Below are 27,520 nucleotides of genomic sequence, written 5' to 3'. Positions count from 1 at the left end.
GAGCCCGGAGAGTGGCAACTATCTGCTCAGGTGTTCTTGGACATCACGAAGCGCTGGGGCCAGCCGAGCCTAGATCTGATGGCGTCATCGGCCAATGGCCAAGTGCCGCGCTTTTTCAGCAGAGGACGGGACCCTCGATCCCTGGGAGTAGATGCTCTTCTCCAACAGTGGCCGACACAAGAGCTCCTCTATGTGTTCCCGCCCTGGCCCATGTTGGGCAGGGTGCTAGACCGGGTGGCAAAGCATCCCGGCAGGGTAATCCTGGTGGGTCCGGATTGGCCCAGACGTCCCTGGTATGCGGACTTGTTCAGGCTCTCAGTCGACGATCCTCTGCGGCTGTCAGTGGAGCAGGGCCTGTTACATCAGGGTCCCGTGGTGATGGAGTATCCCTCTCCCTTTGGTCTTGCGGCCTGGCTATTGAGCGGCAGCGTCTGAGGAAGAAGGGCTTCTCAGACAAGGTCATCGCCACTATGCTGAGAGCGAGGAAGCGCTCTACTTCTACTGCTTACGCCAGGGTTTGGCGTATCTTTGCAGCATGGTGTGAAGCAGGCTCACTTTCTCCCTTCACTGCTCCAATTTCTTCAGTGTTGGCGTTCCTGCAAGAAGGTCTGGAGAAAGGCCTGTCGCTCAGTTCCCTTAAAGTCCAGGTAGCGGCTCTGGCTTGCTTCAGGGGCCGCCTGAAGGGTGCTTCCCTGGCTTCGCAGCCAGATGTGGTGCGCTTTCTCAAGGGAGTTAATCACCTGCGCCCTCCTCTGCACTCAGTGGTGCCTGCGTGGAATCTCAACCTGGTGCTAAGAGCATTGCAGAAGCCGCCTTTGGAACCCTTGTCGAGGGCATCTCTGAAAGACCTGACGTTGAAAGCAGTCTTTTTGGTGGCTATCACTTCAGCCAGAAGAGTTTCCGAGCTCCAGGCGCTCTCATGTCGAGAGCCTTTTCTGCAGTTCACTGAGGCAGGAGTGACTATTCGCACAGTGCCTGCCTTCCTGCCCAAGATTGGTTCTCGCTTCCATGTGAATCAGCAGCTCTGTCTCCCTTCCTTTCGTAGGGAGGACTACCCAGAGGAGTACTCCGCTCTTGAATATCTGGATGTGAGACGAGTCATCATCAGATACTTGGAAGTGACCAATGATTTCCGGAAATCGGATCATCTGTTTGTCCTGTTTGCAGGTCCTCGTAAGGGTCTGCAGGCTGCTAAGCCTACAGTGGCAAGATGGGTCAAGGAAGCCATTGCAGCGGCTTATGTGGCCGCGGGGAAGGTGCCGCCTATCCAGCTGAAGGCTCACTCCACGAGAGCTCAGACGGCCTCGATGGCAGAGGCCGGATCCGTCTCCTTGGTAGAGATATGCAAGGCGGCAACGTGGGCTTCGGCTCATACATTCTCCAAGCATTACCGTTTGACTGTGGCTGCACGGGCGGAGGCCCGATTTGGAGCTTCAGTGTTGAGGTCAGGGATTTCTATGTCCCGCCCTGGGTGAGTACTGCTTCGGTACATCCCACCAGTCTATGGATTGATCAGCTTGATGATATGGAAGGTAAAATTATGTATAATCATACCTGATAATTTTCTTTCCATTAATCATAGCTGATCAATCCATAGCCCCTCCCAGATATCTGTACTGTTTATATTCTGGTTGAATTTTAGGTTCAAGTTTAGCCTTCAGTTACTTCAGGAGGACTTCGTGTTCAAGTTCTTCTTTCACTTGGATTCTTCAAGAGTTGAGACGACTTTGTGTTACAGTGAGCTGCTGCATTCCTCTCCCCTCCGTTTTACGGGGCTGGATTGAGACATAAATTCTGCCGGCACTCCCTCCCGCTTCGTGCGGCTGTAGGGCAGCTTTGTACCCCTCCCGCTTCGGCGGTGTTAGGGTCAGTCAGCTCCTCCCGCGGTTGCGGTTGCAGGATAAGCCAGATCCCCCCGCATCGGCGGGTGTGGTGTCCCTCCCCCGCTCCGCGGGGATGAGCTGGACGGATTCCCCTCCCCCACTTGTGTGGGGATGAGCTGGGTTAATTCCCCTCCCCCGTTTCGGCGGTGGTGAGCTGGGCAGAGTGTCCCTTCGTGGGTGTAATTCTCTAAGTGCTGAGTCCTGCGGATGGAGCTTTGATATCGACATACTGAGGAGTTTCCGGCAGCACATGACCACATATAGGGAGGCAAAAGTTTGCTCTCTATCTCCACCTGCTGGTAGATGGACACAACCCACCAGTCTATGGATTGATCAGCTATGATTAATGGAAAGAAAATTATCAGGTATGATTATACATAATTTTACCTTCGCTTTCCGAGCCGCAGCAGCACACTGAGCAGAAGGTTTCAGTGTATTATCGATGACGACACCCAGATCCCTTTCTTGGTCCGTAACTCCTAATGTGGAACCTTGCATGACGTAGCTATAATTCGGGTTCTTTTTTCCCACATGCATCATCTTGCACTTGTTCACATTAAACGTCATCTGCCATTTAGCTGCCCAGTCTCCCAGTCTCATAAGGTCCTTCTGTAATTTTTCACAATCCTGTCGCGAGTTAATGACTTTGAATAACTTTGTGTCATCAGCAAATTTAATTACCTCGCTAGTTACTCCCATCTCTAAATCATTTATAAATATATGTAATATATATATAACTAGCCGTTGAGCCCGTTAAAACGGGCTAGTATGGGGTTTTTCCAAGGCCCCCCCCCCCGAGGTTGCCGCTACCGGTCCCCCCCCCCCCGGAGTCGCCGAAACGCAGATCAGCAGAGCTCCCGTCGGCCTGGCTTCCTTCTCTGCCTGTGTCCCGCCCTCGTGTGAGGTAACGTCGGCGAGGGCGGGACACAGGCAGAGAAGGAAGGCCGACAGGAGCTCAGCTGATCTGCCCGCTGTGTGTCGGCGATGTAAGTTCAATACCGAAGAGAGTGCTTGGGCCGGGTGGAAGGGGGGCGGCGGCGACGACTCCGGGTGGGAGGAGCGGTGGCGGCAACCTCGGGGGGGGGGGGGGAGCGGTAGCGACGTCAGTGGTTCCCTCCCTCCCCTTCGCCATTTATATGATATGTAAGAGAGATTTAAATACTTCAATGATATTAATGCATAAAAACCAAACTCTTTTTAATGGAAGGGAAGTTTTAGGTCGTAATGTAAATCTGAGAGGGAAAATTCAGAATGTTTTGACAGAGAATGCATGGTAGATGTCCGAAGTGCCCTTCTAGAGGAAAGGTTGGAGAAAAAACAATAATGGAATTCAAAAAAGTATGGAATAATCATAGTGAACCCATAGCAGCAAGGAGTTAGAAATAATGAAAATTGGGAGTAATATGTACAGAATGGCAATTGCAACCCTAATTAGATGTAGGATTGTATCAGGGCTTCCAATAACATGGGGGTACTTGCATGGCAAATACAACCCTAGCCATTTAAATTGCCTTTCCAGAGCTGACCAGGCATTTTCAGCAGCACTTAACTAGTTAATGCGCTGAAAATTGCCGGTTAGTGCCCATTCATTGAATTTCCGGGTATGCCAGCAAATATTGAGCTGATTGCTGCCAGCTGAATATCATGCTCTTTGTGTTTCTCCAAGTACATCATTTGTTTGATGAGTGGTAATGAATGACATGCTTTTCAGGAATTTTTAGTGTTTCTTTAGCCAGTGTGTCTGACGGAATTTTTTTCTCCCTAAGAAATTAGATGTATTTGTGGGTGGCTATGATTTTCCCGAGACCATTATCTTTTGAGTCATCATTTTATTTTTTCTCTGAAGGGCTGAACCGTAGTGGATCTTTGGTCAGTTTGCCAGTTCCACTAGTGCAGAAATCAAGTGTGCCAGGAGCATTGAACACTGTGAAAGGAAAGGATAAACACATGCTGGAACATCAAGGTAATGGTGAAAAATCTGTAATGTAATCTTTACAAAAATTAGGAGTTCACAAATAACATCTATGTTGTTATAAGAGTAGGATACATTCTACCTTCAGACTATGAACATTGTCTCTGCAACATTCTAGCCCCTGTTAAATTTCTCTACCCATATTTTGAGTCAAGAAAATCTGTCCCACAAAAATTCAGAAGACTAGGAGTAAAGGATCACTGTGGCTTCTTGTATGACACCTGTAACTAAAAGATATATCCCATAAATGATACCATTACAGAATGCTTTTGCAGTGTTGAGAATAGAAGATTGTACTCACAGAAGCATCTGACATGAAGCTAGAGCTGACAATAGAGACTCATCATAAATGGAAACCCAAGTGTAGTGCCAGCATACTCTCAAAAGAGCAAGAAACTGTTTTTGGTGTTGATGTGTAGGCATGATTGGCAGGAGGTATACAGATGAAATGGCTACCAGGATCCCTGGCTAGCTGGGATAAAAATTGCATTATTGGTGTTTCTGCAAACAATACAAGTCAAGCAAAGGCTGATGTCATTTATTTTATTTTAGTTACATTTGTACCCCGCGCTTTCCCACTCATGGCAGGCTCAATGCGGCTTACACATACAGTACTTATTTGTACCCGGGGCAATGGAGGGTTAAGTGACTTGCCCAGAGTCACAAGGAGCTGTGCCTGAAGTGGGAATCGAACTCAGTTCTTCAGTTCCCCAGGACCAGAGTCCACCACCCTAACCACTAGGCCATTCCTCCACTAGTTCACTTGGGACCCATGACAGCAACCACTGCTTATTTCTAAAGCACTACTATACATATAGTGTAAGAGAGAATCCCTGAGCAATGAAGCTTATAAGCCAATCATGGCAAGCTAGAGTCTACAGGAAATGTAACTTGGCATTCATTATCCGCTTATGCATGAAGAGTTCAAGGAAGTGTACAAACAAATCTTATACGGTTTGAACCCATACAGTTCCCATTTGTTACATACAATCTTATTTTATTCATTGCCCCCTATATATTTAATATAGAAACCAAGTCAGTTTAATATAGGAAGAGTTCAAGAAATTAGGGAAGCTTCTTAGGTAACAGGCAAGTCAGAGACATTTTCAAAGGTGTTAACCTTTGCATGGTAAAGGTGAAGATTGATGTGCAATGCCAGAATCTTCAGTGTATGGATGAACAGCTACTATACATTTGAGGATATTTCCATGGGAGGTGGGACAGTACTTGCAATTTATATTTCAATAATTTTTATTAGTGACATCAGCTTAGAACATCTGAGTAACACAAAATCTGCATCAAAAACAACAGGTCACACTTTTCTTTATACTTCCCCTCCTAGAAACCTTTACCTGCCTCCCACTCTCACTGCATGTTCTCAAAGCCTCTACATTAAATGCCGTCCTATGCCCAACCTCAAAACCCAAACCTAAAAACTCTCCCTCCCCCCTCTTTTATCCTCCCCCCTCCCTACTAGACCTAAGAGTAATAGCAGTCTCTACCATGTTCATAAGTTCAGTTTTTGGCCTCTTGCTGCAGGAGTGAGGGACTCCCAAAATGGAGGCCATCTGTTCTGAAATTGCTGTATTCCCATTTGAGGAAGTTTGTGGGCTATTATCCGTTCCATGCGCGGGAGAGACACCATTTGGATGCGCCATTTCTGGATTGACGGAGACTTCCTCGTAAGTCATTCGAGAAGAATAGTTTTTTTTTTGCCATCACAACGTCTCTCTGCACAAATTCCTTGTATCCCTTTGGGATTGACGTGCCCAGACTTGGTCTGCCAAATAGCAGTAGTGGGTCATAACACCAGCTTGTTGACCATTGCTTAGAAACCTGCTGGAGAAGATTTTTCCAAAATGAGACCACCTTCGGGCAGGACCAAAACATATGGGCTAATGTTGCACCCTCCTTTTTACACTTCATGCATGCCCCATCTGGGGACAATCCCATGTGAAATGCTCGCCTTGGGGGTACATGTAGTCTTAAGGCAAACTGGTATTGCAATTCCCATTGATCAGCCCACTTGGAGGACTTGTATAATGACAAAACATGTTCCTTAAATACCACCGCTGTCACTGCCGAAGCCAAGTCTTGACTCCATTTGGATGCATACCCTGCAAAGTCTAACTCTGTCATTGTGTCACGAATATGACGATGATGGTACGCCACTGGCACTCTTTGTTGCGCTCCCAATGAGATGGCCGAAGCCAATTCCTCTCTCACATCGTCTGTTAGATCTTCCCATGGTAAACTCAATATATAGTGTCTCAATTGGCAGTAGTAAAAATAGTCTGTTGACAATACTGAGTATTGCTCCCGTAAATCCTGAAAGGACTTAATTCGACCTTCTTCTGTTAGAGCGTGGCATAAGTATTCCAACCCATGTCTCCTCCATCTACTGAACACTTTGTAGAGTGACCCAGGCTCAAACTTTGGATTGTCACATATCGTCAAATATGGTGTGACTTTGGGTGAAAAACCATGAGCCTTACATATTCATCTCCACACCGCTATAGCTGTTGGTAAAATCGAGGTTCTCTGTAGTACCACCGGGATATTATTTTTACAACCATGCAAGTAGCAACTGAAATTGGTCTGTTCAGATAAGTTCAACTCAATGCTAGTGGCAGAGAAAGCAGTTGTTTTGCGGAACCAGTCATTTAGATGTCTCAAACCACATGCCACTGTTAAGTATCTCAGACTCAGCAGCCCCAGGCCTCCATATTCCTTTGGTATCTGAAGAATCGATGATGGCAGTCTTGGCCTCCTTCCTTTCCAAAGAAATCTTTGCAGCATTTTATTCAGCTGTTGTTCATCGTGTTGAGTAAGGTATATAGGCAATATTTGAAAAACATACAACCAGCGGGGCACAATCATCATGTTATAAAGCACTATTCTCCCCAGCAGCGAGAGTGGGTATGCCCTTAACTTGGCAGCCGTGTCCTTTACATACAATTGTGATAGATCCTGTGGAATCTGCACTCCAAGTATTTTATTTTTCCCTCTGCCTTCGCCATTGCCCTGTTCTCTGGCCCCTGAATGTCTTCACCTGGAAGTATTGGCAACATTTGAGATTTTTGTATGTTTACCTTAAATCCTGATAGGGTGGATCAATACAGTTTGCTATCTAATAATATCGTCAGAGAGAAGCAGACGGATTGGATGTCACCACCAGCAAATCATCTACAAATGCTAGGGTTTTCACTCTCTCTCCACTCACTTCCATCCCCGCCACCCCCTGTTCCCATTTCAATGTACGTAACAATGGTTCTATTGACAGCAAAAATAATAAAGGGTTTAGAGGGCACCCTTGTTGAGTACCGCGTCTTATCTGCCCTGTCCATATGCCATTAATTAACAGTGAGGCTTTGGGATCTGAATATAGTGCCTGAATCGCCTGTAAATACCAACCGTTGATTCCCAAGAACCGCAGCATCCCAAACAAATAATCCCAACTCACCCTGTCAAAAGCCTTTTCTGCGTCTAAACTTACAGGCACTGTAGAAATGTTGTTCTTTTGGATCTGAGCCATTGCCAGTAACAAACAACGCACATTAACCACCGATTGGTGCCCTTTGACAAATCCAACTTATTCAGGTCCTATTAGCTGAGGAAAACACTTTGCCAATCGGTTTGCCAATATCTTGGCTAGAATCTTAACATCTAGGTTCAATAAGGAGATTGGGCGATATGAATCTGCCTGGTCTTCTGGCTGGCCTCGCTTCCGGAGTAAACTACTATTACTACTACTATTTAGCATTTCTATAGCGCTACAAGGCATACGCAGCGCTGCACAAACATAGAAGTTATGAGCGCCCTATTACCATGGGGGGGGGGGAACTCTTCATTCTCAACCACCTCCTCCAAGAACGCATGCAGCGATCCCAGGGCTTTTGGGGGCAGCAACTTATAAAATTCGCCTGTGAACCCATCAGGGCCTGGGGCTGAGTATTTAGGTAGTGCTTTGATCGTTTCTTGCACTTCTTACCCTGTTATTGGAGTGTTCAAATCTAGTACCTCTTGTGGGCTCAATCGTGGTAACCCTGCTGATAGATAGTCCTCTAATTCTACCTTCCCTATCATGTTGTGTGATTCATATAGGTGACTAAAATGTTCTTTGAAGATCTGTGCCACTTTTTCACTACTATTGTGTATGGTACCTCCACTATCTTTTATTACTGAGATTACTCTATTCCCCCCCCCCCCCCCCCCCCATGATTTTACCGCACGAGCTAGCATTGTACCTGTTCTGTTTCCAAACCTTTGGAATCTATATTTGTGATATATAAGCCCTCTAGTAGCTCTTTCTTGCAATAAGGAGTTTAATGTTATCTGAGCCACCTGTAATTGTTCATGCGTTTCTGTTAGGAGTTAATGTATCTGCGCTTGGCCCTCTTGACTTGTGCTTCCAAATTAAAAATGGCTGCTGTTACTTTCTTTTTGCGACCTTGTACAAACGCTATCACCTCCCCTTTTAACACCGCCTTAGCTGTTGACCAAAATAAAGTGGGTTGGTTTTCATGTTCCATATTAAATTGTGTAAAGTCTTCCCATTTCTTTTGAATGAATTCCCCAAATTCTCTAAGTACAGCTAGGAAGGGAACCTCCACCCCACCTGACCCTGGTAAAAGCTTGGTGCTTCCAAGTCCAGCCCCACACCAAGGCATGGTCCGACACTTCTTCCGGTCCTATTTCTACCTCTCGCACCCTCGGAAATAGCCTCCTGTCTACTAATATATAATCATTTCGGGAAAGAGTGCCATGAGCCCAAGACAGGTGCGTAAAATCCTGCTCCCCCGAGTGAAGAGTACACCATGCATCTACTGTGTTTAAGGAACTCATAAACATCGATAACGCCCGGATCTGGGCCCTGTGTGCTTTCCTACGCACTGAACAATCTAACATTGGGTCCGCTACCATATTAAAGTCCCCCAAAATCAGTAAGTGGCGGTTCGGGTATGGAGTACACAATTGTATCAGATGGTTATAAAACGCTTGATCATATGTATTCGGCCCATAAATGGCTACCACAAGGAATTCTGTAGCCAAAGATGTACCAGCACATAGTGACCCAATTGGTCTTTAGCAATCAGTTGAGTTTTAGCTGCCAGACCTTTTCTAACTAGTATGTCCACTCCTCTATGGTTCCCCTCTGCCAAAGCTGCATGCACTCCCCCCCCACCCATTCCCGTTCCAGTTTTTGGTGTTCTGCCTCTGTTAAGCATGTTTCTTGCAAGCAAGCTATGTCATATAGTAACATAGTAGATGACGGCAGAAAAAGACCTGCATGGTCCATCCAGTCTGCCCAAGACAAACTCATATGTGTATACCTTACCTTGAATTTGTACCTGTCCTTTTCAGGGCACAGACCATATAAGTCTGCCCAGCAGTATTTCCCACCTCCCAACCACCAGTCCCGCCTCCCATCACCGGCTCTGGTACAGACCGTATAAGTCTGCCCTCCCCTATCCTCGCCTCCCAACCACCACCCCCTCTTCCCCCCACCTGCTCCGCCACCCAGTTTCAGCTAAGCTTCTGAGGATCCATTCCTTCTGCACAGGATTCCTCTATGCATATCCCACGCATGTTTGAACTCCGTTATCGTTTTCATCTCCACCACCTCCCGCGGGAGGGCATTCCAAGCGTCTACCACCCTCTCCGTGAAAAAATACTTCCTGACATCTTTCCTGAGTCTGCCCCCCTTCAATCTCATTTCATGTCCTCTCGTTCTACCGCCTTCCCATCTCCGGAAAAGATTCGTTTGCGGAATAATACCTTTCAAATATTTGAACGTCTGTATCATATCACCCCTGTTCCTCCTTTCCTCCAGGGTGTACATGTTCAGGTCAGCAAGCCTCTCTTCATACGTCTTGGAACGTAAATCCCATACCATCCTCGTAGCTTTTCTTTGCACCGCTTCCATTTTTTTAACATCCTTCGCAAGATACGGCCTCCAAAACTGAACACAATACTCCAGGTGGGGCCTCACCAACGTCTTATACAGGGGCATTAAAACCTCCTTTCTTCTGCTGGTCACACCTCTCTCTATACAGCCTAGCAATCTTCTAGCTACGGCCACCGCCTTGTCGCATTGTTTCGTCGCCTTCAGGTCCTCAGATACTATCACCCCAAGTCTACTTTGTGCAAAACCCTTACGGGAGAAACTACACTGGCTACCACTCAAGGAACGCATCACTTTTAAAGTATGCACCTTAGTCCACAAAATCATTCACGGTGAAGCCCCTGCATACATGTCTGACCTAATTGACCTGCCACCCAGAAACGCTAAAAGATCGTCCCGAACCTTCCTCAATCTCCATTTCCCTAAGTGCAAAGGCATAAAATACAAAGTACTGCACGGATCGACTTTCACATACATGAGCACACAATTCTGGAATACACTACCACGCAGCCTGAAAATGACCTACGAACTGACCGACTTCCGCAAACTACTAAAGACTTATCTGTTCGAGAAAATCTACGGCAAGGATCAAAACACATAAAGCCCATACAATCTCATAGACACGCACCAATACACTCTCTGAACCTCTACTCCCGCGCTCTCACCACTCTTAAACCCTACCCTGTTCCCTCGATAATGTTTTGCCCCCCTCTCAACTCACCACTGTTATATTCCACTGTTCTATCCCCTAAGAATATCCTGAATTTACTCTATCTTATATAATTCTTCACAATGTAACCCATAATTGTACTGCAACCAATTGCACTTCCATCTTTACAATGTATTGTAAGCCACACTGAGCCCGCAAATAGGTGGGAAATGTGGGATACAAATGCAAATAAATAAATAAATAATGCCGAAAATATTTTTGCCCGCTTTATCGGGGTAGATATTCCTCCCACATTCTATGTGATAAATCGAGTCATCTTAACCTGTGCCATATCTCCCTTTCAAAAGATTTTTACCTCGTTGCTCTATTAGTGATGGGAATCCTGGTGCCCAGCTCCACCCAGAACCCCAACCTCCTCCAGGGAGCGCCTACTCCAATTGCACACTTCCAAAGTGCCCACCTTGTTTCTCAGCTTCCATTGCATGCCACACGCTCTGTTCCTCTGCTAACACCCTTGATTTACTCCCGGTCTTCCTTGTTGCTATATTATGAATACCTCCCACCCCTCCTCCTCCATCCCCACTCCCCATCATGTCTCCCCCCCCCCCCCCCCCCAATCCCTTACCCCATATCCTCCTTTCCACACCATCTGGTTAAGAGGATGAAGATCGAATAGTGACGCCCCCCCAGCCATCTCAACCCCTTTAGCAACTCCCTTGCTCAGAACCACCTAACCTAAGCTTCCTTGCACCTATGATTTCCTCGTACACATAAGCATCAAAAACATACAATTGCATTCAGCCCCTCTCAGTACACCCCGACTTAAACGCCCTTACTCCCTTCAGCCTACACAATTCAAAATGACCAACAGGCCTGTTCATCTACTCTTGGAGTTCCACATATCATGTGTTATCAGTCTCTACAGAAGGCAAATCTTTCAAAAGTTCCTGCGCCTCCTGCGGAAATTGAAATATCTTCCAAGTGCCATTCTGAAGAACTTTGAGCTGAGCTGGATAGTTAAACATGAATCTGTGCTTCTTTTCCGTGAGACTCTTACAGATCGGCCCAAAGGACTGCTGGCGTTCCTGTAACTCTGCCGAATAATCTTGAAATATCTTTACACTGGCCCCTTCAAAAGTTAATGTGTCCCATTTTAACCGCGCTCCTCACAGTATTTCTGCTTTGTGGATGAAATTGTGGACCTTTACTATCACCATGGAGGAGTGGCCTAGTGGTAAGGGTGGTGGACTCTGGTCCTGGGGAACTGGGGAACTGAGTTCGATTCCCACCAGGCACGGGCAGCTCCTTGTGACTCTGGGCAAGTCACTTAACCCTCCATTGCCCCAGGTACAAATAAGTACCTGTATATGTAAGCCGCATTGAGCCTGCCATGAGTGGGAAAGCACGGGGTACAAATGTAACAAAAAACAAAAACTACTCATGGGCGATTCCCGCCTATAGCTTTACGACCAAGTCTATGTGCTCGTTCGAGACAAAGGGGGGCCCACACTGTCCGACAATGCAAATTCTGATTTCATCCATCGCTCCAACAACGTAGGTAAAGAGTGATCCGGGACTGACTCCGGAATTCCAATAATTCTAAGGTTAGATCTTCTCGATCTATTTTCTAAATCATCCAGTTGTTGTACTTTTAAGGCCTTCTGCAGCTCTTGTATTTTTGTCTGGGTACTGGACTCCGCATCCTCCATCACTGCAATCCGCCCCTCCAACTCTCCCGTCCGGCGAGTCGTGTCCTCTATCAAAACCTCCATGCTGACGAGTTGCTCAGAAATATGAGAGAACTGCGGAGCTATCGCCGTCTTCACTGCTTCTGTAAGATATAATAATTGCAGCGGCGTGAAGAGTGGTGGGGTCGACACTGCTGGGCTTAGCGCCATTTTGGAATCTCTGGCTTCACTTCTCCGTCTCTTTCTTAGCTGCTCTCCCTGGCATCGCCTTTTCTCCTCTTGTGATATAGAGGTCCATACACCTCAATTAATTTTGTTTGATAATCGATCCTTTCTTTTGCATTTCTGAGCTATAGCTGGCTGGCTGGGGGTAGGGTCCTGGAAAACAGAGAAAACACATCCTCTCTCCTCAGTCCATCACGTGATCCCCCACTTGCAATTAATTGTGCTATACTGTAGAGTGAGCCTCAGTGGCATGTAGTTAGTGCTTCCTAGGGTTTCCATGAATCCCCCAAAAAGCTCTTCTCTAATGCAGAACATCCCAGCTGGTGTGCCACAGCACACTAGTATACAATGGTTGTACCTCAGACATGCAGTAGTGCAAGGAAGCTGCTATGGCTTGAAACCATTTACCGTCTCTCATTTCTTCACCCACTACGTGATCCCTCTCTGCTGATGGGAGACATGGGCATGCAGCATTTCTACCTTCTGCTGCTGCCTTCAGCAACATCTCTTCTGTTGATTTTCCTGTTAAGTTGAAATTGCACAGGGCTGGCAGGTCTCACAAGACAATAAATAAGGGCCCAATGGTTCCCATTCTACAGGAACGCCAACAAAGGAGCACCAGGAACAAGCAATAAGTATTGATCACCTGGTTTTCTTGCCAGCCAAAGATGATACCAAGGGGGAATGATTGCATATGAGGGAGGAGGTGATAAGCCAGTGATGCCATGGTGGTAGAGGCAGAAGGAAGATGATGATACCAGGAGGTACGGAGGAAATAGAAGCTGGTGATACAGAAGAGTAGAGGCAATGGAAAGGAAAGCTATGATTCCTGAGGTTTGAAGGGAGATAGATGAGAAAATGATGGTTCTTGGGGATGGGAAAGAAGGGAAAGAAAGGTAATGATGGCAGAAGAGTGGAACAAAAAGGAAGGAATGATGATGCTGGAGTGGTGTTAGGAAGGGAAAATGATGATGCCAGGGGAGTGGAAGGTGTGCACACTGGAGGATGATGCTGGAGAGTTGGTGGGGAAAGGGAAGGTAAATATTCCAGAAGGACTGGGGAGAAGGAATAGAGGTTAACTAGACAATGTAGTTAATCCCCTATTATGAGTGTTACTGTAGGGTATACTACTGGATGGCTTACATCTGTGTTAGTGAGAGAAACAAGATCATAATCAAACATTGCAGATCTTACATTGCTAAATACATCTGCCCATCCCTGGAGGCCTGTAATTGTCCCACTAGAGACCCACCTGACCAGAATCTGTATCTTTCAAGAAATGTTTTATGGGGTTGCATGGACTGAGGCAGAGACAACCACCATTGTACTGGGTGGCAAACTATGAAGCCAAAGATGGCTCAGCATGGCCTTAGTCTGTCAGTGAGCATAAAAACTAACTTCTTTTAAGGAGATCAGAATTCTGATGAGAAAGCAGGTTGAAAAGATGAAGTATTCTTTCATGGGAAATGTTGGTTCATACATAGGACTAGGGTTTTCTTATCTGTGTACCATGGCTTGTAACAGAAACCAAGACATCTGTAGTGCTTAAAACCCATGAACAAAGGAACAGTTCACAGTGTTGTCTTTTTTTATGTCTTTTAGCATCCATGGAAGATGACAAGCCTTGGTTCTCCATTTTCCCCATTGATAATGAGGAGTTAGTTTATGGACGTTGGGAAGACAATATCATCTGGAATGACCAAGCTATGGACAGATTTCTGGACCCTCCTATACTGACTTTGGATCCCAATGATGAGAACATTATCCTAGGTATGTTACAAATAACAGATTGATGATGGAGAAGGCCTCTGTTTCTGTCGGTGTGAGCGTGGCCTGAGAGTGGGGGAAAGGAAAGATCTTTATCATTGACTCCAGTGGCTTGTTTAGTCACTGTTGGTCTGTCTGCTATGGAAAAGGGAATGTTAAGGAAGAGATGAAGAAGAGATTAAGTGTTGGAGAAAGTAATAGTCTTATGGAGTGGGCAGTAAGGTTGGAGAAAACTTGTATCAGATAAGATAAATAAGGGAAGATTCTTTTGAAATTAAATCTTTATATCATTTAATTTTGCATAAAAATGACATATTGAATAAATAGAAATCAAAAAACAAAAAAATATGAAAAATAAATTAGAGGAAATAAATCAACTAATCATTAGTCCACAATAATAACTGGGGCCATAAGAAATCATCTAGACACTCAACATTGTTTGTAAGTAAATGGAACAAAAAGGGGATAACAAAGGATATCAGTCGCAGTGACCAGTTAATCATCCATACAGCTCCTATCCCACCAATACCACTTTGGGTTCTCTGCTAGAAAAAAAGTTCTCCAAAAGACAGCAAACGTGTGAAAGCAAATTTTAACATAAAGGTATCACCTAGGACTAGGACCCCTAGGCTTTAAATTCAGGAAGTTCTTGTGTCTATTGTGTTGTTTTTAAAAGATCAGGAAATATATGAACACTAGTAAAAAAGGCCCGTTTCTGACACAAATGAAACGGGCGCTAGCAAGGTTTTCCTCGGAGTGTGTATGTTTGGGAGAGTGTATGTGAGAGTGACTGTTTGAGAGTCAGAGTGAAAGTGTGATTGTGTGAGAGAGAGCGTGAGTCTGGGTGTGAGTGTGTTTGTGAGAGAGTGTGTGTGTGAGAATGAGAGTGTGTGCAAGTGTGTATGTGAGACACAGTGTGAGTGAGAGTGTGTGTGTGTGGGCGAGAGAGAGAGTGTGTGTGAGACACAGATTCTCTGTTTGAGTGAGTGTATGAGACCAAGCGAGTGTGTGAGTGACTGTGTGGCACATAGAGAGTGAATGTGATACAGTGTGAGACAGAGTGTGTGAGAGTGAGAGTCAGAAAGACATTGTATATGAGAGAGAGAGTGTGAGCCGTGCCCTCCCAATCCATGGCCATCTGTCCCCTGCCCCCTCCATTCATCCTTTTCCAGCAATTCCCCTCTGTCCCTGAGCCCTGCCCTCCCAATCCATGGCCATCCATGTTTGTCTGTCACCTGCCCCCTCCATTCATCCCTATCCAGCATTTCCCCTCTCTGCCTGAGGCCTGCCCTGCAATCCATATCCATCCATGCCCATCTGTCCCCTCCATTCATCCCTATGCAGCAATTCCCTCTCCGAGTCCTGCCCTTCCAATCCATGCCCATCCATGCTCCTCTGTCACCTGGCCCCTCCATTTTTCCCTATCCAGCATTTCCCCTCTCTGCCTGAGGCCTGTGCAATTCATATCCATCCATGCCCATCTGTCCCCTCCATTCATCCCTATCCAGCAATTCCCCTCTCCCTGAGTCCTGCCCTTCCAATCCATGCTCATCTGTCACCTGGCCCCTCCATTGTTCCCTATCCAGCATTTCCCCTCTCTGCCTGAGGCCTGCTCTGCAATCCATATCCATCCATGCCCATCTGTCCCCTCCATTCATCCCTATCCAGCAATTCCCCCTCTCCCTGAGTCCTGCCCTTCCAATCCATGCCCATCCATGCTCATCTGTCACCTGGCCCCTCCATTGTTCCCTATCCAGCATTTCCCCTCTCTGCCTGAGGCCTGCTCTGCAATCCATATCCATCCATGCCCATCTGTCCCCTCCATTCATCCCTATCCAGCAATTCCCCTCTCCCTGAGTCCTGCCCTCCCAATCCATGCCCATCCATGCTCATCTGTCACCTGGCCCCTCCATTTTTCCCTATCCAGCATTCCCCTCTCTGCCTGAGGCCTGCTGTGCAATCCATATCCATCCATGCCCATCTGTCCCCTCCATTCATCCCTATCCAGCAATTCCCCTCTCCCTGTGTCCTGCCCCTTCCAATCCATGCCCATCCATGCTCATCTGTCACCTGGCCCCTCCATTTTTCCCTATCCAGCAATTTCCCTCTCTCCCTGAGTCCTGCCCTCCCAATCCATGCCCATCCATGCTCCTCTTTCCCCTGCCCCCTCCATTCATCCATTTCTAGTAATTCCCCTCTCTCCCTGTGCCCTGCCTCCTAATCCATACCCATCCATGCTCCTCTGTCCCCTGCCGCCTCCATTCATCCTTTTCCAGCAAGTCCCCTCTTGCCCTTCCATGCCCCTCGCATCCATGCTACTCTCTCTCCCATGTCCCAGCCTGGCCCGCCCTCTTCTCCCCCCCCCTTCGCATCCATGCCTCGCATCCATGCCCCCCCCTTCGCATCCATGCATCCCCCCCCCCCCCGTTCGCATACATGCATCCCTTTTTTTTTTTTTCTTCTTCGTTTTAACTTTACCTCCGTGGCGGTTCGTGCAGCGAAGCGTCAGGGAAGGAGGCGGCGCTCCCGACGTCTAGCTTTCCCTTCGCTGTGTTCCGCCCGAACACAGCAAAGGGAAGGCTAGACGTCGGGAGCGCCGCCTCCTTCCCTGACGCTTCGCTTCCCGATTTGTTTGGTTTGAGGCGAGGGCGGGGCAGAGACGGCTGGCTGGCTTGAAGGCTTCACTGGGAGTGATGTCAGATGGCTTCAAGGCTTCAGGGCTTGAAGCTTCCGGCTTCAAGTTTCCGGCTTCACAGAACGTTGTCTTCAGAACGTTCACGGTGCGTTTTATTATATTAGATTAGAACCCCCCCCAAACTGTTCATTGATATGTCTGAAATATAGTAAGCAGCAAAAGTGAGGTCCAAAACAAAGGAAATCCAAGGAATCATTTAAAAACAATCACAATTTATTCCAAATGGTCAACACTATTGTGCTGTGTGACCCAAAACAAAATGTGCATTGAGCATGCCGAAAGTCCAGTGATTGTTGCTATTACTGTGCCACAACATCAGTGTTGCTATGTTTTTTTATGTTATGCTGTATTATCTGAGTCTTATAACCCGCCAAATCTTCCAAAACGAATTCAAACAAAAGAAAAAAAACCTGATACATAAAATCAGGATGTTACATACTAAAGAAAATCAGAACAAAAAAAAATTACAATTTTCTACTATGTAGGAAAAGATAAGTTTTTAAAGGTTTTCAAAAGGCGAAAAGATCCATTATTAATGGAAGCTAAACTGGTAATCTGTTTCATAAACAAATAATAGTAAACAAAAAAAGATCTAAAACATAATGCTTTAAAACAAATACATTTAGTTGAAGGAAATACTAATAACAAAAAATTACATATCCTTGATGTAATAAAAATCTTTAAAAGCTTAAAACTAATTTACAAAATCAGAACAGGTTCCATACAAAAATTTAAAGACAAGACATAACACTTTAAAATGAAATTTTGCTCGAACCGGCAGCCAGTGCAGATCAACCAGCAAAGGGGAAGAGCTCTCAAAATGTGAGCAGCAAAATATCATCCTATCTTCTGAATCATCTGAAGTTTAGACATCTATGTAATCGTTAGTCCAGTGCACAATGAATTACTGTAATCAAGTAGTGAAAGAGTAGACAACTGAACAATAATTTTAAAATGCTCAAATGAAAAGTATGAACAAATTAAACTTAATTGTTTTATTGAAAGTGAGGTATCAAGGATAACACCCAGCACTCTAGATTCCCAGTCAACTTGAATAGAAAACCCATTTTGTAACATAATAGTTTGTGGAATACTTGATTGATCAAGACCAAACCAAAGGATTTTTGTTTTATCTTTGTTCAGTTTGAGTTTTAAAGCTTTAGACCAATCCGTTATTTTCCCAACATATTCATTAAGTTTAGAATAGAATATTTCCAAAATAGTATCCACAGAGACCAAAAGAAAAATATCACTTGCTTAAGACCAAAGTTTAGCATCAGCTCCAAAAGAGAGTTGATCTAATGTGCTCATATATAGACTGTATAGCACAGGAGACAAGGAGGACCCCTGAGGAACTCTGCATGGTGAATGCCAAGGATTTGGAAAAGAATTATCTTTAAATATAAAGTAATGTCTCTTTGTAAGAAAAGATTCAAACCATAAGTAAACAATCTGTCAGTTCAAAGGTTAAATTCAGTAATAAGGCATGATTAACAGTATCAAAACCTGCTGATATGTTTGGCTATTTCATTCCATTACGTACAACAGAAATGTCGCCTGTTGTAACGGGCTTTATGGCTTGTTGGTCCATAATTAGAAGTCAGACATATCATCATTTACTTGTTTTTGGATTGGACTTAATACAATGTTACCCATATCAGAAGAAAACCAACCATTTGCCAAGGTTGTATTAACAAATGAGACAATCCAATTTATTATTTAATTTGGAGGATCTTTAATAAATATGAAGGAAAATTATCTGATGGACATCTAGAACAAGTTACTTTGTTAATCAAAGGGCAAAGTTTAGAAGTGGAAATTGGATCAAAGGAAGAGCAACATTGATCTTTTGGGATCTTATGTATTGTAAAGTTGAAGTCTAATGAATCACTATAAAGAGAATTATCAAATGAATGCTAAATGCAATTCACTTTGTTTGCAAAAGAAATTATCTAATGAGTCATTCCGTGTCAAGTGGACCAATTTTAAAGGTCGTCCCCACCTCACCATCTCAGATTTTGATGAAATTTGGTACATAGCTTCTTTATGATAAAAAACTAAGCTGTGCAAAAATTTAGTTCAAAAGACTAAAAATTGGAGGTTCTAGGGGACCTCAAGTAAAGGGTTGCAAAATGTCGCCTGAGCAAAAATGACATTTTGGGCCAACTTCCAGAAGCTGTAAAACTGGAAGTTTTAGTAGTACAAGGGGGATATTTGGAGAACCTGCACTACTTTTAGGGCTTAATGAACTGGCAAAACCCCATGTTCCGAGTCCTCTTACTTTCTGAATGGTTTAGGCTCAAACTTTGCCAAAAAAACAGTAAAAATCAATTTACAGCGATGTTGAGGCTGCTGTAGTTTCTAAACTAGTTGCCTTTCAGGTTGATTTTTGGTAGGTGTACTAAATGCACGGCTGTAATGAGGCATTCTAATTTGCAGCACTTTCCTTCAAGTGGTTGAAAAATTATAAGCGTTCAAAGTTGGTATAAAAAGCATTTTTGCCCATTTTGGGCTATCTTTGATGCCCTTGATCTCCAGTGGGACAGCTTCAATATTCTTTCTTTTAGCACCATTAGAAAGAGCAGATTTCCTTCTATCAGAATATGTAGTTTTCATTTTGGAGTCTCTTCATATAAGGATTGCAAAAATGCCCTCAAATGTTTGCGGGCAGCAGCCTGTGATTTCTTCACTACACCCTTGATACAAGTGTAGTAAAAGTGATTCAGACTTCACAGTATCAGTCTTAAGTTTTCTCCATTTTCGTTTTAAGCATTGATATTGTTTTTTCATAGCTAATAATTCGGCATTGAACCAAGGAAACTTAGATTTTTTATTAACCTTAATATCTCTTTCAGGAGCAATGCTAAGGACTGTTGTGGTTACAGTTTTCCAATTTGAAAATAAAAATTCAAGATCTGAATCAGAATTAGTTAAAAAAAGGAATTACTGAAGACCAAAAAATAGATTTGTCAATTTTACCCCTTGATTTTCGAGTTACTCCAGAAGAAGGCTGAGATAATCTAGATGAATAATAATTTAAAGTGAAAGAACAAAGATAATGATCCAACCAGATTATAGGTTCCCAATTGCAAAAGGTCAATAAAGATTAATTATTTGCATATAATAAATCTAATATATGTCCTTTCTCATGACTAACAGTAACAGTAGGTATTTGAAATTGAAAATCGGACAGAAATGATAAGTAATTTACATCAGAATCTGATCTATTTTCTAAGTACAGATTAAAATTTCCTAAAATCACTTAATTTAGTAAATTTAGTGCTTGCATCAAGAATTTGTTCATATAAGTCAGGTGCAGTGGTGGACCATGAACTAAGAGACCTATAAACTAACAAGAAACCAATTGTACTGGTATTATCAGGCATTCATAATTGACAAACTAACATTCTGATCCTGGCTTCATGAAAGAATTACTCCATAGAGAATCACTAAACCACCTCCTTTTCTTCTTCTCGTGGTAAACTAATCATGGAATAACCTAAGGGGCAGAGATCATTAATGATCGGTGTAGAATAGATAGATAACCATGTTTCTGTAATAAAGGCTAAGCCTAGATCAGCATCACTAATAAAATCCCTTATTAGATCCACCTTATTGCAAACAGATCTAGCATTAAAATAACTACAAGGAATAGGCAGCCTTGTAGTTATTTGCGAAAATTAAGATGATTGCCGATCAGTTCTTCAATATAACGAGACATAACTTGAGAACAATCTACCTACAGCTCTAACAGTCTCAATTAACTTAGTCATTCATCTGAGTTGCAAACCTAGCATCTGATAAAGTTAAACAGGTTGTTGCATAAAAATGTGATATTTGCAATAACTGAGTTGGAAAAAACTAACAAGCCAAACTTTGACCATGTTTATCAAATTTGTTTAAAATACCCGAGATAAACAGAAATTAAAAATTAACTTTCCTTGTGCCTTGGTCGATGCAGCGACAGGTGTGTTACCGCCTTTTAAAAGGAGGAGCGGCGTTTGATGTCACTAGGGGGTGGAGCTTGCTCCCACATCCGGGAGTAATGGTGCAGATGACAGCAACACTTGGCAGAAAGGACTCCTTGGACAGTCTCTGAGATAACAGCGGTGAAACGGCAGACTTCTCAGTATTCCTTTTAAAAGGAGGAAAGGCGTCTGATGTCACTGGGGGGCGAGCTTGTTTGTCTTTACACAGAGATTAGTGGTGTTGCAACCCTTCTTTATTTTGATTCACACACTGAGATAGTGTATAGGACTCCTGACGCAGTCATCAGTGCCGAAACACAGACCGTGTCAAGTCACACTTCTGGTGTACATTTCCTCCTTTGGATACGTACAGGAATAACAGAGACTGTTGATTTTAAGGTCACACATTTTTAGTATAAGTGTTGATCATTTGGAATAAAGTGTGATTGTTTTTAAAGATTTTACTTCTTGGATTTCCTTTTTTTGGACTCACTTTTGTCGCTTACTATTTGACAACCGTGATGACCTTTTTCTCCTTTTCCTCGTATGTCTGAAATATTATCACAACACAGTATTTCAGTTGGGAGCTCCAAAGCAAATGTAAACAGCAGGGTATTTCTGTCAGTGGATACATCAAAGAGTTTTCCAAAATCCATTCAGGTTCAAAACTCTCCAACTTCCCTCTTTGGCATCTGTGGTGTAGAACTCCCAATCGCCCTGCTTTTAAGGTCAAGTTTAGTTTAGTGCTAATTTAGTTTGGGCATTTCTAGCTTGCTTCTATCCCTGAAGGGGCTCGAGGTGGCTTACATTGTTAGGAGATCAATGTATTTGAGAGATTTTAGTATCTATTTACAAGTAAATGATATGGCCAGTCAGCTTCATAGAATCTCCTGACTACCAGATAAATACAAAGTTATTATAAGTTCATGACCCTTTCAATTCTTTCAAACTTGACAAGGTCTTCTCTCATCTTCTTGCCCTCTTAAATAATTTTGCAGGTGTTATGAACTAATTAGAGTCTAGCTAGTGATTTCTGATCGCTTCTATATACTGAGTGTTTGAATAATAAGGGACAAGGTCTCTGATTTTCAAAACCTCTTGAAAGTATTTACAATACCATATCTCCAGATGAAGTCAAATCAGAGCTGACATAGGTTCACAAACATCCTCACCATCTCTAATGCGCACAATTGTTCTCCAACCAGCTAGGTACTATGAAAATAAAAATGTTTTCAAACACTTTCGCAAAACATTATTCTCCGAGGACAAGCAGGCTTATTTATTCTCACAAGTGCTAATACAGGTTTAATGCCCCTGTATAGGACGTTGGTGAGGCCCCACCTGGAGTATTGTGTTCAGTTTTGGAGGCCATACCTTGCGAAGGATGTTAAAAAAATGGAAGCGGTACAAAGAAAAGGTACGAGGATGGTATGGGAGTTGCATTCCAAGATGTATGAAGAGAGACTTGCTGACCTGAACATGTATACTCTGGAGGAAAGGAGGAACAGGGGTGATATGATACAGACGTTCAAATATTGAAAGGTATTAATCCGCAAACGAATCTTTTCCGGAGATGGGAAGGCGGGTAGAACGATAGAGGACATGAAATGAGATTGAAGGGGGGCAGACTCAGGAAAGATGTCAGAAAGTATTTCTTCATGGAGAGGGTGGTGAACGCTTGGAATGCCCTCCTGCGGGAGTGGTGGACATGAAAACGGTAACGGAATTCAAACATGCGTGGGTTAGGCATAAAGGAATCCTGTGCAGAAGGAATGGATCCACAGAAGCTTAGCTGAAATTGGGTGGCAGGGGGAAGAGGGGTTGGTGGTGGAGAGGCTAGGATAGGGGAGGGCAGACTTATACGGGGACTGTGCCAGAGCGGTGATGGGAGGCGGGACTGGTGGTTGGGAGGCGGGAAATACTGCTGGACAGACTTATACGGTCTGTGTCCTGAAAAAGACAGGTACAAATCAAGGTAAGGTATACACATATGAGTTTATCGTGGGCAGACTAGATGGACCGTGCAGGCCTTTTCTGCCGTCATCTACTATGTTACTATGTTACTATGTAAGTGGGTGACGCCGACCTGCATTGCCCGGTCTGGTATTTATAAAAGTATAAATAGAACTTTATGGATTGCAAAGCATGCGTGAGTGCCTTCCCATCCGCCATGAGAATTTGGTCTCCTCAGTTCTTTTTCTACTGCAGTGAGGATGAGGGTGTGCTTTTTTTATCGTCTCCTCACATCGCTCGGTCTAAAGAGCTTTTTTAGTGCCTTTGGTTATTTTTCGTTCCCATTATCGTGTTCCTGTTTGGACCCTCTTTCTTTGTGTCCTTTAAGGTTTTAGTTATTTTCCCCGGCTTAAGTTTCCTTTATTTTTTGTTGTCATCAAGCCGTTTTTAGGCTTGACTTCGGCCGGGAATTTTCCCTTTTTTGCCGTGCTTTGCCCCTTTTTTCAGGCATCATTGCTTTGTTTAATTTAGCTGAGGAAGTTTTTCCTTCCGTGTCCACAGAAATTCCCAGTGGCTTTAAGTGCTGTACCTGGTGCAGTAGGACGATGTCTGGGAAAGACACCCATTCCTGGGGTCTACGTCTTGGGCCTGACCATTTATTTATTATTTGTTACATTTGTACCCCCACATTTTCCCACCTATTTTCAGGTTCAATGCGGCTTACATAGTACCGTGAGGCGTTAGTCGCCTTCAATTAAAAACAAATACAAAGTGATGTATTATCAAAGAGGTTCATGTGTTACAGATACGTTAGGAGAATTGTAGAAGGGCGGATTAGAGCGGAAGCGTGAGAGAGAGCTCTTGACTTCGCAAGAAATCTTCTGGCGAGTAATTCCTACCCCAGGATATGGGGAAGAGGAAGGGTGAAACCCAGAGAACCGTCCTCCTCGGTACCTGGAATATTCCCGCTCCCCGGCAGTTGACCCTGGAGCAAGTTGGCATTCTCCCACAGGTTATGCAAGCACTCACCTCGGATGTACCCGCGGATGTTTCCCTAGGTTACAGTGAAGGAGCGGTCTCGTTGAGCCCGCTCGAAAAACACGAGCACCTCCACAACCCGGAAGTAGTTTTATCTCCGATGCAGGAACGCCTCGTTCGGCTCCCGGAGAGGAGGGTAAGCAAAGCGCTCCTAGGAGGTACCTCGGCGATATCTGCCCCGATAGCGGAATAACGGAAAGTTGGAGGGTTAATGCCACCTCAACCCCCACGCTTGCGGGAGCTACTACCATTGGTGGTTTGGAGATGATAAAACCTGCTGTAGTACTTTGGATTCCCTATGGGACGTGCTTCAGGGGATGAATTCTCTACTAACTAAGGTAACTAACTCTTCACTAAAGAAATTTCGGATTTAAAACAATCACAGCAGAATTTAGTGGAGAAAATTCAAGCTCAAGATAATCAAGTTGGAAGTTTAAAGGCTGAACTCTCTACTTTGCAGTTGTTTTTCAGGAGAGGTCTCTAAGAAAGGGATATATTGAAGAGGAAAATAGAATATTTGGACAATCAGGGGAGCAAGAACAACTTACGGTTCATAAATTTTCCTAAAGCTCCTTTGACCTTACCTATAGATATGCTTCGCAGATATTTCCAGGAAATACTTAAAATTCCCACAGAGGCTTTTCCACCTATTAATAAGGTCCAATATTTAACTAGGATTAAGAAGCCGGACCCCTTGGCTGCCCAAAGTCAGCTTGAAAATTCAACAGCTTTTTTGGAGAACTCACTGGACACTGTGACAGAGAGGACAACCCTTCTGGTATCATTTGCGATAGAGTTCGACAGAAATAATATTTTCAAATTATATTTTAAATATTTAAATGAGAAATTTCTTGGAGAACAAGTTCGCATATATTCAGATTTAAACAAAGATACTCAATTGCGGAGACGAGAATTATGAGTTTGAGACCTAGAGCAATTGCCCTAGGTGCTTTATTTGTTTTAAAATTTCCATGTCGCTGCATTATATCTATTGATTCAGTCACATATATGTTTCTTGAACCCCCAAAAATGAAGGTCTTTATTAGTTCTAGAGAAAGTAGAGAAACTCAACCTTGAATGTTCAATAGGCTGATACGCTGATATTCGGCTGTGAGTAATTTGCATGACACCGCTCTTTTGACTATGTTGTATATTTTCCTTTTTTTTACTTTTTATTCCTTGTTTCTTGCCCGATAAATTGTGGTCTAAAAGTATTTTGGATTATTTCATGATTTGTAATATTCTGAATAATTTTTATTTCTTTTTTTTTTCTGACATTTATGTTGTATGACTAAATGTATTATAAAATTCAATAAAAATAAAATAAAAAAAGGAGAATTGTAGAGGAGAAGAGTTATATAGTGTTCGTTACGGGCTTAGGTTTCGTTGTGTTGCTGGATTCAGGCATTTAAGTTGAGTCAGTAGGGTTTTTTTTTTTTTGTTACATTTGTACCCCGCGCTTTCCCACTCATGGCAGGCTCAGTGTGGCTTACATGGGGCAATCGAGGGTTAAGTGACTTGCCCAGAGTCACAAGGAGCTGCCTGAAGTGGAAATCAACTCAGTTCCTCAGTTCCCCAGGACCAAAAGTCCACCCACCCTAACACTAGACCACTCCTCCACTTTTTTGCCTTTTTTGAACAAGATGGTCTTCAGTGATTTCCGGAAGCTAAGGTGGTCATGGATTGTTTTCACAGCTTTTTGGGAGGCATTCCATATTTGTGCACTTATGTAGGAGAAGCCGGATGCGTGAGTTGTTTTGTATTTCAAGCCTTTGCAATTGGATAGTGTAGATTTAGGTATGATCAAGCAGAACCGACTCTGTTTCTTGTTGGTAAGTCTATGAGGTCTATCATGCATCCTGGGACTACACCATATATGATTTTGTGGACCAGAGTGCAAAGTTTGAAGATGATCCGCTCCTTGATTGGGAGCCAGTGCAGTTTTTCTTGAAGAGGTTTGGCACTGTCCAAGCATGTCTTGCCGAATATCAATCTGGATGCTGTATTTTGGGCGGTCTGGATTTTTTTGTTATTCCATGTATCCCGGTGTAAATCCGTTGCAGTATCTGCATGATTTAGGAGACCATTGACTGTATTAGGTATTGAAAGGTTTTCCTTGGGAAGAAGGGTTTTAGTCGTTTGAGCTTCCACATTGCATGGAACATTTTTTTATTACAGAGTTTACTTGGCTCTCGAGAGTTAGGTTGCGATCGAGTTGTGACTCCGAGTATTTTCAAACTGTCCTGATATAGGGAGGGTGTGACCTGGGGTAGTTAATGTTGTGGGTTTGTATTTGTTATGTTGAGAGGTAAGGATGAGGCATAGTCCCACTAACAATGTTCTCTTTCTTTGCATGAAGATGAAGAACCCAGATAGAGACTCAAAGTGCGAAGATTTTTGAAGTTAAGTCTGGTTCCTCGATGTTGACATTAGAATTGAGGTTGGAGGGTTTCGGCATCGATGTCAAGCGTGCATCTGCACTAGGAGCGTTGAATAAGCATGCTTCTGCTAGACCCTTAGACACTGGGAGCAGTGAAGCATCAGGTGGACCTCCACCTGCCTTGAGGCCTCCTGTGCAGGGCCCCTGGGACCGTCTATTGTTGGACCCAACCCTGAGGTGACGTGTGGATTCAAAGTCGTCCTCGTCGGCACCGAGGAGCTTTGGTGATACGCTTCGGGCATAGTCATCAGTCTCCCTTGAGACGTGGTGCTGGAAGCTCCAGGGCGTCGAAGGATTCGGCACCCGAGAAGTGTCAGCGCCAGAAGGACCGCTCCCCCCGCCATACAGGAGGTGCGATGCTCTAGTCTCCCAGCTACTGCATCAACACCAGTTGTCTGCAACCTGCACCTGAACCCGGTACCCCAGCCTTTTCCGGTATTGGCCCTCGAGCGCATCAGGTCCTTACTCCCTGAGTTTCTGGATGCCTCATGCAACAGGTTGCATCAGCATGGGGGATGGTTGCGCCTACCTTGCCTACCGTTGCAGCCCCGCTTGGCCCTCAGCCTGCAGTTCAGCATTCGATGCCAGTGCTGCATGCGGCTCCGGTGTCGACTGCCACCCAAGTCGGCAGTCCCTCAACATCGGTGAAGGAAGCTTCGCCGGAGTCGAGGTGGGAACTGACTTCTCATGTCATTCTCGAGGCATGGGTCCTCCATATTGAGGCAGGTTCCGTCTCGACACTCCCATCAGGAGGTATGGTCTGACACTGAAGAGGAACACTCATGGGGTTCAGAGGAGGATCCAGGTATTTTTCCTCTGATGAGTCGTATGGAATTCCCTCTGCACCATCCCCTCCACTTGAAAAGGAGAAAGTCTTCTCTGGAAAGCCTTTTATTCCCTTCTTTTGTTAAAGGAAATGGCTGATGCTATGCCCTTTCCTTTGAGGACGAGCCAGGGCCAAGATGCTTGAGGTCCTGGACTACACATCACCTCCTAGGGAGGCTGTGATTGTCCCACTGTAAGGGTATCCAGGAAATCCTCGTTAGGAACTGAAGTGCCTCTGTTGGTCCCGATCATGCCCAAAAAGATTGACACCCAGTATCAGATCCACTGAGCACCTGGTTTTGATAAGCTTGAGTTGCCTCACAATTTCATGGTGGTGGAATCCACTCTCAAAAGGGCCAGGAAATCCAGGGACTATGCCTCAGTGCCCCAGGTAAAGAAGCTAGAACCCTGGATTCTTTTGGGAGGAAAGGGAAATGGAACGGGAATGGGACTTGATATACCGCTTTTCTGTGGTTTTTGCACTACTTTCA

General features: G+C 44.3%; 1 protein-coding gene across 1 annotated transcript in view; it reads left to right on the top strand.

Annotated features, from left to right (window-relative positions):
• The window catches only part of TAF1 (TATA-box binding protein associated factor 1), a 493,091-nt gene that overhangs the window by 81,834 nt on the left and 383,737 nt on the right, over positions 1–27,520 (top strand). The window contains 2 exon segments of the mRNA XM_030210565.1: positions 3,730–3,846; positions 13,946–14,113. Coding sequence (XP_030066425.1) covers positions 3,730–3,846; positions 13,946–14,113 — 285 coding nt within the window.

This window comes from Microcaecilia unicolor, chromosome 7 (genome assembly GCF_901765095.1).
Source record: "Microcaecilia unicolor chromosome 7, aMicUni1.1, whole genome shotgun sequence".
NCBI lineage: Eukaryota > Metazoa > Chordata > Amphibia > Gymnophiona > Siphonopidae > Microcaecilia > Microcaecilia unicolor.
This window is presented reverse-complemented; position numbering and strand designations above follow the sequence as displayed.